General features: G+C 31.9%; 2 protein-coding genes across 2 annotated transcripts in view; both read right to left on the bottom strand.

Annotated features, from left to right (window-relative positions):
- Window positions 1–7,022: 7,022 nt before the first annotated feature.
- On the bottom strand, window positions 7,023–8,628 carry LOC105364062 (translocon-associated protein subunit gamma). Its single transcript, XM_011501913.1, has 4 exons — window positions 8,378–8,628; window positions 7,885–8,012; window positions 7,652–7,743; window positions 7,023–7,271 (listed from the first exon to the last, which is right to left on the bottom strand). The coding sequence occupies exons 1-4, from the start codon at window positions 8,505–8,507 to the stop codon at window positions 7,073–7,075; spliced, it is 549 nt and encodes a 182-aa protein (XP_011500215.1). The 5' UTR covers window positions 8,508–8,628; the 3' UTR covers window positions 7,023–7,072.
- A 3,600-nt stretch (window positions 8,629–12,228) lies between these two features.
- Liprin-gamma (liprin protein kazrin) overlaps window positions 12,229–15,550 on the bottom strand; it is a 165,851-nt gene continuing 162,529 nt past the window's right edge. Inside the window, 1 exon segment of the mRNA XM_011501912.1 lies at window positions 12,229–12,635. Coding sequence (XP_011500214.1) covers window positions 12,387–12,635 — 249 coding nt within the window. The 3' untranslated portion in view covers window positions 12,229–12,386.

The following is a 15,550-nucleotide window of genomic DNA, read 5'->3' as shown; positions in this document are numbered from 1 at the left end:
GGTCCACGGATCTGTCGAGCTTTGAAAACGCTATAATGATGATTCTATTTTTAAAATGCTTCGAAGCTTGAAAAATATAATTATATTCATTTAATAAGTGGCACTCTCGTTCTTTTATATTTATTCTTTTACATTCACGCGCTCGTAAATACGATTTTTTTCTTTTAATATTGTCACGGCCGTATCGGGAGATATTTTGGCAAAAAGATTCCACAAATGCTATTATATACTTAGATATATATATATATATATATAGTTGATGAAAAGAAAAGTGAAATGATGCGCATTTGTGCGAAGGCGGATATAAAAAATAAAAAATTAATAACATGTATATAAAGTTAATCTTAGATTGATCTGTAAATAATCTGTCGTTTTAACAAATAGTAAAGAGAACTATTAAGTTTGGGGAATTTGTCTATTTGTCAATCGTGGGATGACTTCAAAACAACTTTTGTCTTAAAACTATTTTAAATTTTAGTATCTTTGTTCTCTACCGCTTAATATACTTGATAATTAATATATTAATTTTAAATTACACATAATCGTGCTTAGATCCTAGCGATTATAAAACAAATAATCTGTATCTACATTAATAAAATGAATTTATATTGTCAATCTAATTTTTTTTTTTGTTTGGTTCCTTTTCAACATTTTCTTACATTTTCGTCAATAACATGTACCGCGTCGTTTATAAGAAATCTAAATTCTCGATAGCATCACTGTATTCACCGTTAAAAGAAAATAAATCCTCTTCTTTGTTAATTATATTAACATTTTTTTCTATGCATTAAACACCTACAAATAAATGCACTGACAGCGAGTTGAAGTTTCTCTATTGTTTCACTCCCTTTGTGCAACTAATGTAACGGTAATTCCAAGTCATTGATAAAATATTATGAAAAGTAAATAAACTTTACAAATATATTTCTATTAAAAATAAGAAAATTGTTTAAAATCCAATGAAATATGGCTTTTAGAAAAACAAAAAACAATCAGGTATTTTTGCGGAAAATTTCTTTTCAAAGAGCCAATTTTACTTTACTATATGTTTTGTTTTCTTTATGCATTGGATTATAAATTGTTTAGAGAAATCAATGTAATTATAGATTTTTGTATTGGAAAAGTTTTATGTAAATTAAAATTAAAAAATCCGCACGATTAGATATAGATTATTCTATTACTATCATTTAAATTTGTATTTTCCATTTTGCATTATCGTGATATGTATTTCGTTTAAAACTAAAAACTTAAAAAATTCACGAGCGCGTGAAATTTAATTACTTTTTAAAAATATTATCCTATTGTGCCAAAAACTCAAATAATATCAACTACAAAACTATTCTATTTTTATTAAATTCTATACACGTTCAATTAAATTTGAGTTCTTGAGTAACGGAAAAACCAATGTTCCGTAACATTTTTATTTAGCCGCTTATTAAGAATAATAAAATTCATTTTTGGTAAAGTAAAACGTTTTTACCTGTAATTGCATCTTTTAGTTAACGTGCAGAAATTATCATAAATATCTTACACGAGAATAACGAAACCATCACCAATATGAGGTATGTTAAAAATTATCAGTCAACATCGCAACAACAAGTGACGTTTACGAAACAAAATATATTCTAATGGGGCAAAATTTTCAAAAACCTTCATTTAAAGCCCGTTAAAGTCGTTGCACGCGAATTATTTTAAGCTTAAATAAAGTCCAATTATTTTTAACCCAATAAAGTTTTCGCGCATTGAGAATGTATCCTTGGTCACAGCCTAAATAATCCAAGCTTATAAACAATGGAATATGCGGATGTGTGAAAAGCGTATATGAGGGTGAAGCGGCAAGTGGCAGTTGCGTGTGTACGCGTACGCATTGCTTATGACAATTTGTGCAATTTTCGTACGCCTCCTGTGGACTTTAATGTGCTTTTCCTTGAAATATTATTCGTCTATGTGTAGAACACGAGAAATAAAATACGTAAAACCGCTCTCGAAAAGTTACTTGGAAAAGTAGAATTATGGTTCGCAGTATGCGCGGGCGCGCGTTTTGTGATTGTATGCTGCTAATGCTCGTGTAAAGATAAATAGCGTGAATATAGGTTCCTTAATTAGGACTCTCTCTTTCTCTCTCTCTCTCTCTCTCTCTCTCTCGTGTATTTACTCTCTATGAATGGAAGAGGCTGAGACTGCAAACGATAGTAAAATTTTGATTTACGGATATTTACTTTAATTTCTCCATTTTTAGTTCAGTATTGAATTTTGCAGTTCCTTTTCTCCTGGCGTTTCGGTGAATTGTACTTTACTTGAAATATCATGAATATTAAATTTCAGCGTTGATGCTTACAAAGACGGCGTAATATTTTGACAGCTAATTGATGAATAAGCTCCTTATTTCTTATTCCTTATTCACTCGAGTTTATTTTTACCAGGATTATAGTCTCTTATAATGGATGAAGAATAAAATATTAAGATTATGATATTAATTATCTTTCGAGCTTATATCCATTTAAACTCTATAAAAGTAGAGCTATTTATAGTTGCGGCTTGCGCGATATATTTTTAGAATCGGGATAATCATGATAATTTCATTTTTACTCATTATATAATTTGGCAGTTATTGTTTGAAAAAAGTTGAATCGATATTTCACAGTACACATTAGATGCATATCGTCGACGTTTTTAACACATCTTACACACACACACACACACACACACACACACACATATATGTGTGTATAATATTAATTATTACGGTGTATTTAAAGTGCTGCAAAGCAGATAATTTACGCCTAATTATATATTATAGTTTTACCGTACTTCATCAAATCCATTCAAAGATAATTCAAATTTAATAAGACAAGACATATTTTATGAAACTACGAAACCAAGTTAGTGGCAATTTTAATTTCATTTTCAGTTTAAAAATAACATTGAAATGGTAATATTTTATGCTTAAATGCAACTTTCATTTGGTCTTGAAAACTTTTATTGAAATTTCTATCCTAAAGAACCGAGGAATTGCACAAATTAAAAATATTTTTCAATATTTTTCTGACCATTGTGTCAGTTTTAAAGCTTCGGGAATATTCAATTTATTATTTTTGAAAAATAGGACACTCTAATGACATTTCAATACCTCATTCGCTAAAACAACATACATTATGAAAGAAACAAAACTCTGAGAAAAGCAACGTAAGAGGCAACGTATGCAGTGACGAAAAAGCATTTATTCTTTAAAAATAATTTGGCCTTTACATTGCAATTTCGTCGTCGAACGCTCGATCCATTAACAACAATACCAAGTTGCATTTACTATATTAGGCTCAACGATTCGACAAATTACAGCTCGAACCAGCCGAAAAATAGCGAGGGTCGCTCGTAAAAGAGTACGATATAACGGAGAGAGCGAGAAGGAGCTACTCATTTGGAGTAAACTCCAGGCAATTTGGCGCAGTGGCAAAACATTGACCGAGTGTATCGTGTTACTGTAACCGGGGGGTCAGCATTCCCGGATCATGATAAGGCGGATTGGCCGCTGGCCAGCTGGAAAAGCCGCTCTCGAATCGGCAAAAAATCGCCCTCCACCCTCTCCTCCATTCACATCACGGCCCACTAATAATCGCTATTTTCATCGAGCCACCACCTCCATCTATCTCTAATCTCGATGGATGAGGCAGTCGATGCTTCTTGCTCCTTGCCCAGGGAACAGGGCGAAGCTGTTGTGCTGGAGCAGAAGTTATATCGAATTGGAAACTGGCGAGGCTACGTTTTCCTAAGGAATTAACATTGCATTGGCAATATGTGGCTTTAGCCGTCCTCGGTTTGTGCGTTAATTTTTTTTATCGCGTATCAGTTACAAACTAAATGCCTCGAAATAAATCTTACGACATTTAAAACACGACATTATATATATAAATTTTTTTTATTTTTTTTAAGTCTCGGCGCTTAAAAGACTACCGGCTACATTGCACAATTGTTGTTTATAAATAGTCCGAAATTCTCAAACATTACAAAATTTCAAATTTCGTGTTTTTCCTCGTCGTACAATGTATGGAAGACGCTTTGATGAAAGAGTGGGAGAGACCGTTATTATTATTATTATTATTATTATTATTATTATTATTATTATTATTATTATTATTATTATTATTATTATTATTATTATTATTATTTAGCATCGTAGCGATATTAACAGTTGCCGACAAAGTAATGTACAATATCATTATTGGATTTTAATGGGAGGCGTGTTTTTTAATGGAGGCAATGGATGGGAGTTATAATTGATTGGGACGATGATAGATAAAATAAAAAATTCCTCAGCGACAAATACAAAGTATTATAAATATAGCTGATTTAATGTAGCGAATGACAATACTTCTTTTCTTTATCTTTTTTTTTTTTCGCGGCATTTAAAGATACAGAAACGTTGATAACGATTCTTAAGTTGTCGTTTTCATCCATTCGCTCATACGATACCCGGGGCAATAAAAATGATCTACTTAATCAAATATCATTCGAAAATTACAATTTAATCGAGCTCTCCTGCAGGAGGCTCGAAAACAATGTGATCTTGATGCTATTTATTCTGTAACGTTCAATAAATCTTCGAATGCGAGATGTGAATAAAACAAAGATTTTATAATAAGCGCCAACGATTGCGTAGATTTATTAGATTTCTGCAAATGACGCGTAAATAATTTTGCCTACTTTAACGGAAATTTGAATGGACAATTTTGAAACGAGCGATCTTCATGTCACGTATCGCAGTAGCCAATGGGCATACAATAATCTTGGATTGGAATTTCGATGACTTTAGTAAATGACAATACCGATAGCTAAGTACAGGTTTGAAAAATGGGCGATCACAATACAAGAAGAAAATAGATTTAGAATGTTTCGAAAATAAAGCGCTAAAGAAAATATTTGGGGCAACAAAAGCAGCAAACAAAATAAGATAGTGGAGAAAACTACGCGATCGCGATATTTTAAATTATAAATCAAACGATTGTTTTAACATTGTCAGTATAATTAATGCGCGTGGCCGCTGAATTTTATACAAAAATCAACATTACTCACAGATATTAACTTGGTAATGGCGAAAGCTTGGTAAGACAAGCTTCTTGTTAGATTCAGCGAACATGAAGTAGTAGCCGATCTTAAGATAAATATAAAATAAGTAGAACATGATATTGTAAAAAATAGCATTATTTTATTAATGTAGGCATATATTTAATAGTTTTGAAAATTCTCGTGGGACTTATCACACGTTTAAGCTACAATAATATCCAAGAAGATTATCTAAATAAAATTTGAGAATAATCTATTAAAATTCAGCTCGGCTTTTAAAAATTAGAAATGGGATTCAATTTATATTTAGCTAGCTAAATTTTAGAAGAATACGATCGATTAATTATCGGTCAGCTTTTTAAAATTCATCATGAAAATAAAGAAATAATCTAATCCCATTAGACATGCTTTAACCCATTAACAGCTGCTAATATCGCGACCCCAATAACGCGTTTTCAACGAATTAAAAACTCAAATGAAATATGGACATTATTTCAATTGCACTTTATCAATGGATGTAGAAATATTTCATTATAAAATATTTTGCTTGTAAAATATAGTTCAGCTAAAATTGGAGTAAACTAAGAGAGAGAGAGAGAGAGAGAGAGAGAGAGAGAGAGAGAGAGAGAGAGACATTAAGCTTAATTTATTTGAATAAAAGCAAGTTCTATCTATTTATCGAAATATGACGTCAAAACGTGCTCTATATTAATAAACGTATACCTTTATTGAGAGAATTCCCGATGAAATGAATTTTTGCAAGAATGCAAATTTCAAATTTCACGCAAACAATTGCGAAATAATTCGCAACACACGGATAGGGCATTTCTCGTTTAAATCTCCGACGACAATTGCCACAAAAACACAAAATGGCTTGCGTGCTCGATGGAAAAAAAGAAAAAACAAACAAACAAAAAAAAAAATAACTTTGTCTCCTATCAGCGAAATTAATAATCGTAGGGCAGTGAAAGAAAAAAAGTTTCCGTAGATAGAGAACCGACGAAAATATCGATTAGGCCTTTGTCATCGCATTCAAATATAATCGTCTCCGTCATTCACATTGATTCACCCATGGATCTATGTTTGCGAGAAAGTTTGATTTATAATGGCAGTTTTGCAGCGTGCAGCGTTTTGAACGAAGGGCCTTGAAATTTCGCACGGCAAGCTGGCCGACAATGAAATATATTACGCTTTTAAATTAGCTAGAGCGCCGCTACGATTACGACAATATCACAATAATCCGTCGATCATCTCTTGTGTTCTGGCTCGACAAGCGAACCTTACGTTATTTGCCCGCAGCTATAAAATATACATAAGACATGAAAATTTTGCTCGCGCTACAGCTGGTTTTCTGCCAATTTTATTGTCTTTCGCGTATAAACGTTTTTGTCGGTCTTAAGGCGAAGGTGCGCGCGCGCGCGCGCAACGAAGAGGGAAAAATCTTTGCTCGCCGCGGGCGTATTTTGAAGTACACGTTTGCATTTATCATCGCGCCAAAACATTAACTTCACCAAGTCAATGAAAGATGCCCAATTTCTTTTAAAATTTGGCGAGTTTTCTATATTACAAGCTTAGAAAGTTAATAATAGTTATGTCGTGGATGTATGTGAATGTGCACGCTGCGCTTTTAAACGATATCTCGTAATCTCCAAGTTTCCTTCATCCTCTCTTTCATTTATGCACCAACGAAGGATTTTCCAAATTTACTTTATTATTTACTGCGATTTGCTTACTGTTATTGCCCAATGTATCGAGGGCATTGGGAGCTGCATTTTTTTTATGCGTAATTTAAGAATATAATAATTTTATCATTAAAATTAAAAGACTTCGGCTTGTTGAATATTGGAAACTTATTATTAGTTATAATATTATAAATATAATTATATTTGTTCACTTAGTTATACTCTCGTATAAAAAATTTACTCAATGAAAAATTTGAGCGAGTAAAGTCTCATCACGAAATAACTTAACAAAATCTATTACAAATAGAAGAAATTACAGATTAATGTCATTATTGCGATCCAGTCGATAAGAGGGCCAGAAGAGCACTAGCAGTTCCGACGGAAAATACGTAGTTTACAGCTGGTGTCATTGTTTTTAGAATGTAAAACGAGGAGATAATAACGATGGCTAAGAATAAGGCATTGTTGTAGAAAATGGAGAAAGTCGTAGCTTCGTAGTCGGCAACCTCGTTCTTCTTCCACAAGATCCTGTAGATTAAACAACAATTGGTATTAATTTTTAATTCCTCCAATAGTTGTTACTTAATATTATAAGCGAATGTTATATTTGTTATTATAATGTACTTGTTTGTAGTAATAATTAATTGCGAATGATGAATTATTTTGAAATACTTTTAATTAATTTCATTAAGACTCGTGTAGAGTTTGGATAAAAATTATCAAATAAATTATGTTAAATATGGAGGAAAAGAATTTCAGCTGTAAATTGATAAAACTAAACGGTACTTCACATAATTGGCATTCTGATTTATAAAATTTGCCCAATTATCAATATGTAAATAGCCTATAGAGCCATTATTTTAATAACTATTTATGTTAAAAATAGATAAATAAAAGCGCATCAATACCTTTCGTCTTTTTCTTTCCGGCTCATTTTCTTATCTTCCCCAAGTTTACGGCTCATTTCTCTAGTAACTGCATCCTCCCTTTTCACAGCAATCTTTACAAGAAGCAATATTAAGCTTTTAAAAATAGTTCTCAATAATTAAAATACTATTCATATATTAGAATTAGCTTTGTAATGTCTTCTTATATATGCTATATTAATTACAATAATAATTTTGTACTCTTTTAATTTTACCTTATGCTTTAAAACATATTTTGTATTCTTGTATGCAAAGGCCAGGGCGTACGTGCTGACAAGAGTAACCAACAAAAAGGAAATCAAGTTTGAATAAACATCAATTAGGTGGATTCTCCAAAAGAGCCCTGAAAAATATATTTTTTAATTAATTTAATCGACTTGTCACGGCTGCAATTTGCTATTGGTTATTTATCTTATTATACTTGTTTTTAGGATTTTATTATAATATTGTCCGAGGTGTAAATTACTCATTATTTGAAAAGCCATTGTTATTCAAAATAATCTATGTCAATATTTATGAAGTGCTAAAATTAATTTTTCCAATGCACAGTACAGTAACCTAACCTAATTTAATAAATCTCAAATTTAAATGCATGACTGAAATCAACATAATAGGCTTCGTAAAATTGCTTTTATGAACGACAAAGAGCGAATTATAAAATAACCGGCGATTAAAAATTTATGATATTTATGGGCAAATTTTACTTACAGATGGGAATCGACGAAACGATGAGGCCATTACCGTAGAAGAGTGCAGACGATTTTGTCGACACATTCCTCGAGAAATCCTGAAGCAGCAGCTCTTCTTCCTTCGTGAAGGCTTTCGATTTCCCAGACATTATGTTTTACACTTTCTAAGCAATTTTTTGAAAAATAAACGGAAAAAGCAATTACCGTGCTTGGAGCGCCGCAATCGGATGGACGAATTTCGACTCCACCGTGACAAGTGGCACTTGTTAGCGGTGCTTCGCGCATGCGCACCGCATCACCAACGCTACCTAACCTTACCGAGCCCACAAAGTGAGGACGTGTCTCGAAGAGAGAGAGAGAGAGAGAGAGAGAGAGAGAGAGAGAGCGAGTGACATCTGACGGCAAATATCAGACAGAAACTATGGCTTGAAACACATCGGCTTACTTGGAAAAAAAAGCAAACGTCTTTATCGATCGGGATGTTCAAAGTGTGTGCGAGCTAGTAAAAACACACGTACGTAGGGTATTTTCTGTAGTCGTTTGTACGCTTTTCCATGCGCAAATCGGTTATGCCGCACATATTCCTTTCTACCCTTAATCCGAGGGGTGCATAGGTGTATAATAATGTTAAAATAACGTAATTGAATGAAAACCACTGGGATAACTTAATTTTCCTTAAAATTTACATATTGTTATACAGCTATGATCATAATAATAATAATAGTATTATTTGTAGTTTTATCGAGAAGAAAAATTAGTTTCATAGGTCGTGGGGTAGGAAATTATGAAAAAAAAAAACAACAATTCAAGGCAATAAATTTATTTCCATGATTAGGGCAATAATAATGCACATCGCACGTTAATTATGTACACATTATGCCACTCCAATTACACATTTACAAACTTTTTTCCTTCACTCGTCCGTCAATAATTGCATACAGCAAAAGAATTTGTTTCCTTATTTAATATTCTTATTTATTTTCAAACTCTTTAACATGATTCTGTCATGTTAAAGAGTCATGATACAATCATATACTTCACTCACATTCTCATATTGTTTATCAATTTTCCTCCTTTTTGCATGATTTTGTAATGCGCACTGACGCTTATCAATTCTAACGATATCGTTGACTATCTGCAGTGAATTCAACAGTCACTTTCAGCTTATGTCATTAATATTCTTTTTTGAAATGAACGTAAGAGCTACTTTAGGTTGCTAAAGATCTTGGGAAGTATGGAGTATTGTTAAATAGCCGCTGGAGAAAAAGTCAATTATTAATAGTTTAACTTTTAAAACATTTGCTTTAGTGCTTTCTACATTGTCCGCTTCAAGCTACGCTCCAGACGAATAATTGATAACACTAGAACTGATCGGTAATAACACTTTTTTTTAATTTTTATTTATAAATACACGACTTACAGTCTAAGAATTAATATAATAAAATAAATTACTTAGGTACATGAACATACATATTACATGGGATTAAATTACATAGTGCAATGGCATAAAATGCGCATTTGACGAGTCGCTTTAGGCTCGGTAAAACAACATCAATGAGCAATTGGATTTATTCCTTTTTTTTGCATATTAGATTTCATTCTACATTTTTCATTGCTTCATTTTATGATCGTATCGTAGAAATAAAAAGAACACGTACACACACGCGCGCGCACACGCATACGCGCCCAAACACAATTATCAATTTTTTGTTTATTAAATGCACAATTATCTTTAAATTGTATAATAAGAAATAGTACGGAATAAATCAATTGATAATTTAAGAAGAAGTACCGTCAATTAAATAAATAATAGTTTATTTGAAAGAATTTTTTTATGCCACGTCCAAAATCTTATTTAGCGATAGTTTTCAATTACATCTCGGTTATTTATAAATCCAATTAAATTTATTGCATATTATTGTAGATAAATATATGTAAAGCATTCCAATAAAATGTCTCAATTTGCACAGAACTAACTTAATTGAATGCTGCAGTATATTTATATATATATATATATACTTTTTTTTTTTTTTTTTTTTTTTTTTTAATCTTTACGGAAGCTTCTTTAATTTCAAATATTTTAACGGATAAACAAGTTATTATTTTGTATTATAAGTACTGAATACGACTGTATTGTATTGTGATTTCACCACAAAGATATTAACTAGCAGTTTATATAGTGCAATAAATTTTTTAATAATTTATTTATTAGCTTGAAAATCCGGTACTATCATTGTTAAATAAATCACAAATTAATGGAATATAATTGTTTGGATTCAGTGTTGAAATGCAAGAACTTGACAATAATTAATTAGCACATCTATTATTGCATATAGTCAATATATCATTAACGTTTATCTATTCTTTCGGCTCTAAATATTGGAACGAACGTAAATAAATAAAAATTAGAGTGCATACATTTTATATATAAAATAAATATAGAATACATGTAATATCAACGTTAAAATATTTATGACTCTTTATATTCTAAGTATATAAAAACTTACATAATGAAAATGAATTTTAATTTAGCATTAGTTAAATTTATATACACGAATAAAAATATTTCACCAATAATGATTACGTTATTTTAACATTATGAATTAACGTGGTGTTTTAACGCTTATATATTTTCTTTATTAAACGAAAGTTAATCAGACTTTTCAAAATGAATATCAATAGTCACTTTATAATCGCTTTATAACGACTCGTTTCGTATCTTAGTGATTGTTACTACATCTTAATATGTCATTTAAATTTTCTTATTCTTTTATTTATTTTATAAATTTTTAGGTACATACCAAGCTATTTTGAATTTATTTATATAATACTCTATCGAATACTTAACAATCGTATTGTTCATATTATTTTCACAATGTTCAAATTAATTACTTAATACATATATATATATATATATATATATATATATATATATATATATATTTCAAATGAGCTCTAAATAAATATCGACTTGGTAAAAGTTTGAACTTTCGACGCCAAGTCGAACTTATCGAAATTTCAGTATAATCTATAGAAACATCTTTTTACAAATATTTTCTCGGACATATTCCAATGATCCAATAAGATATTTTATACATTATATGTCTTCTCCTTCAAATGATGTGCAGCCCCGTTAATGTTTTCACATCTTTGAAATTCTGTAATCTACATTTTAACAATAATTACGATGAAATTCATGAACAATACTAAAATTAGCTCTCACTGCTGCCGTCTACAAGCATTTTTTAAAGCAAAATCTTTTCGCCAAAACGGATTAATTTGTTTTTTATTTTTTTGATAAATGCAATACCGAAATATCTCGATACATCCTCTGCTTCGTTATTTCATCACATTCTCGCCAAATTATTTGTTCGACACTGCGAGTACACAAATAATCGTTGCAATAGTCTCAGATGCTAACGATAGCTTTGTCAAATAACGTTTTTCACGTTCAATTAGAGGTCCCCTCTGCCCCTCGTATAACTCTGGGTCGTGCCCCATTCCAACGGAGGCGCTAACCAATCTTTTAATAATTTTCCTTTGATAAATGGTGGCTGTCCTTGCGAAAGAGCTCCGTCCTTCGTATACCGAGACGACATCGTACGGCTTATGCGGTATTCTAACGCAGTAGCAGCAGCTCCAAAAGGTCCGCCTTAGATAACCCTGTCAGCTTTGTATTTGCTCGAGGAAGGCTCGTTGTCCTCTTTGGTGGAGGGTGGCCAGGCCTCCTCGGCTAAGCTGCCGTATCTCTGGACCCCGGGGAACGGCTTCTCGGAGCTCTGAGGCGAGTAGTAACCGCTTGGTAGCTGGTAAAAAGTGCTTCCGGGGGGCGACTGGTAATGATAGTAATCGCTGCTGCTGCAACCGCCACCGCCGCCGCTCCCGCCTCCACCGCCACTGCCGACATTGCTGTAGCCCGAGTACGAACCGTATTGGGATGAGTAGTAGGTTGAGGATGAGGAGGAGTATCCCCGCTCGCTCAGGCTTCTGTAAGGCCCCGGATACTGCTGCGGGGGCCTGATTTCCTGTCAGACCGGCGTGCTCACGGCGACGTTAGTCATGTACTCGATGTCGCCGATGCTCTTCACTCGGCGATGGCGCTTCGTGCTCCCCGAGATGGTGGAGGGCCGTGGGGGTAGTTGGGGTGGCGGAGGCGAGTTGCTCCGCAGACTGCTCATGTACTGGCCCTGGCTCGCTAGACTCCCCGTGTCCGAGGACGAGGAAGGCGAGGCCTTCTCGCTGCGCGGTCGAAAGCCCAGTGCTCGGCTTAGTGAACCCTGCAATCATTGGTCACGAGCGTGAGAGAGCGCGCGTGTGTCAAACGATTAGCGAGGTTGCCCGGTCCTCCTTCACTGTTAAAATATCTATGTATATTTAAATATTTAAAGCCGAGCATCCTCGTTCGCGTATCTCTGCCACTCGATATTGATTTAGACCGATCGATTAATCGAAGCTTGCGCGTCTAAATTCTTTTACTAAGTTTGCGTGCTTTGACGTAGACTTTATGGCGTATTTTATTTTCGGCTTTACTAGAACGAGTCGAAAGAATGTCGTGATAAAATTCAAATATTGTAATTGCTCGATAATTGATCAAATAAAATGGCAATTACGTTGGAGCTGCATATAAAAGATATTGTTCTTGAGTAAGAAAGTTACCGACACATCGACTTATCAAAAAAAAAAAAAAAAAAAAAAAAAAAAAAAAAAAAAAAAACCAGAAAATATTGAAAAAGCACATGTTCAAAATGCCACGTTTTCGTAATAATCTTTGACGACGAGAGTGAAAATAAAAGATTAAATTATAAATTGCATAGCGCCGGAGTATGAATAATATTTATAGGCATGCGATGAAAATTCTATTATTGCCCATAGAATACACAAGTATGTAATGGAATTTTCAAAATGTCTGGCTTGCTTTTACTTATACTTTCGAATGATCGATCGGTCCACAGAATTAAGAAAATAATTTCCAATGTATTTAAATCCCTTTGCGATGCACTTCTTCTATGATTGTTATTAACCATTATTAACAATATCAAAGATGAAAAGTGTTTACGAAAAATATTGCATCCGATTCACGTTGTTTTACATGACAATCATATTGCCGAAATTTATATGTCATTTTTGGTAATTTAATTGAACAAATATTATTATTATTATTATTATTATTCTGCTATTTTCACACGATATATTTCACAAAATTAATATTCAATTTTTATATCTAACAATGTTTTATTGTTAGAATGTATTATTCAGAGTCTAAAATTTTGTTTAAAAATACATAATATTTGTAACAGGTTTTAATACATAAGCAGAAAATATTAAATTATATCATACTTAAGAATTTCTAAGTAATAAAAAAAAATAAAAAATAAAAAAAAAAAAAAAGTAAATCAATAATTAATAATGAAGCGAAGAAAATTTTTGTATTTTTATAATTGTAAAAGGCGAAACTATTATGCCAAATACATCTTATGTAAATGAATTTTATATAATTTACAAGCACAAGATGAATACATTTTATTAAAAAAAAAAAAAAAAAAAAAAAAAAAAAAAAAAAAAAAAAAAAAAAAATGAAAATAAAAACTTTTAGCGATCGTATTAAATTGCCAGATATTTACAATATTTTTAATACTTTTTTGCTCAGACTTTGAGATATTAGTGGTCGTTAGTTGCATGGATATACAAGCGAATGAAAAATCCCCACTAATCAATACAATAAAGCTATAATTACCATTACCACATTGTTCTTCTTATAATTAATTGAATAAAATGAAGTATTGATGCTGAAACAGATTTTTCATCGTACACAAGCTCCTCGTTCTTTTCTATTTTAATACTTGATTAATGAATAAAAAAAATTATTCCAAATCAAAATCTAAACTAGTTGTTAAACAAACGAAAAATAAAAATAATTTTTAAACAAATATTAAAAGATTAAAAAAAAAAAAAAAAAAAAAAGAAAACAAATAATCTCTAAAAATGTCAATATTCTATATAAAGAGAAAATTAATCATAATTATTTATTATTTAAAAGCTATGCAAAAGATTGTCGTATATTTCTAAATTGAAAAATAACTAACACTTATCTAGTTTTGGTATTATTTTACACAATTAATATGTTATTATCAATTTTTACACAAAAGAATGAACAAGTAAAACAAAATCTACGGAATTATTTTTTTTTTTTGTTTTGTTTTGTTTACATAACTACGAAATAACTTTACGAATATTTTATAATTTCCGAATGTTAGAGAGGCTAGGGAATGTCGCATGTAATGAATAATGACAGATAATGACTGGACTGATACGAATGCATGAACTTTCCGATGATATCATTATAAAGTTCACTGTTGATAAGATGTTTGCAGTAAATATGATTTCTTTATAAAAGTTGCAGTGAGCGGAGTTCCTACAACGAATACTTCACGTACAGTAAGAAATTAATAAAATACAAAATGTAAAATATTATTACACTTACAGAGCTCCATTATTAAACTGTGATTTGAGGTATTTGAAGGAAAAGATATTTACATAAAAAATATGAATAACGCATACCTGCGGCTCTCCTTCGCGATAACTAATAGAGGACGTGTGAAAGTAACAGAGATGGATGACTTTTGTAGGAATAAGAAAGAAACCCAGGCTTTGTCCACATTGAAACGACATTATATATATTTACATTTTTCTCTCCCATATCGGCTCTTTATTTTCTCGTTTTAAGCGTCTATTATAATGCTAGTCGTTTTTTCTCAGTCGCTGACACGATCGATAAGCCAATGCAACGTCGTCGCTCTTTCCATATAATATTTAGATTGGATTATTCGCCAAAAATAAAATAAAAAACAAAAAAAAAAAAAAAAAAAGAAAGAAAAAAAAAACAAAAAAAAGAAACAGGAATCTCCTTTTACACTTTGATTATGCCGATGTAAGTGACCGAGTTGGTCATTTTACATAATGCAGAGGGTCAAATGCTCGATACTAAATATAAATGTTTATTTACACAATGTTTGCGACTTTGTAAAGAAGACTTTCTTCGGTCAGATTGTTTCTTTGGGTGAAACAAGAGTTGATACAGCAAAATTGTTTAATTATATTTTTCTGACCCCCTCTCTCTCACTCTCTCTCTCTCTCTCTCTCTCTCTCTCTCTCTCTCTCTCTCTCTCTCCTCTGCGCCCCCCCTCCTCTTTTC

Source organism: Ceratosolen solmsi, unplaced genomic scaffold, assembly GCF_000503995.2.
Source record: "Ceratosolen solmsi marchali unplaced genomic scaffold, CerSol_1.0 scaffold23, whole genome shotgun sequence".
NCBI classification, from domain to species: Eukaryota; Metazoa; Arthropoda; class Insecta; order Hymenoptera; family Agaonidae; genus Ceratosolen; species Ceratosolen solmsi.
The sequence above is the reverse complement of the archived record's forward strand: the minus strand, read 5'-3'. Positions and strand labels throughout refer to the sequence as shown.

Coding starts and splice junctions, on each gene's coding strand:
- LOC105364062 (XM_011501913.1), bottom strand. CDS start 8,507: ATGTCTGGGAAATCGAAAGCCTTCACGAAGGAAGAAGAGCTGCTGCTT. Junction 8,013..8,377: donor CGTTTCGTCGATTCCCATCT/GTAAGTAAAATT, acceptor TATATTTTTCAG/GGCTCTTTTGGAGAATCCAC. Junction 7,744..7,884: donor AATATGTTTTAAAGCATAAG/GTAAAATTAAAA, acceptor CTTCTTGTAAAG/ATTGCTGTGAAAAGGGAGGA.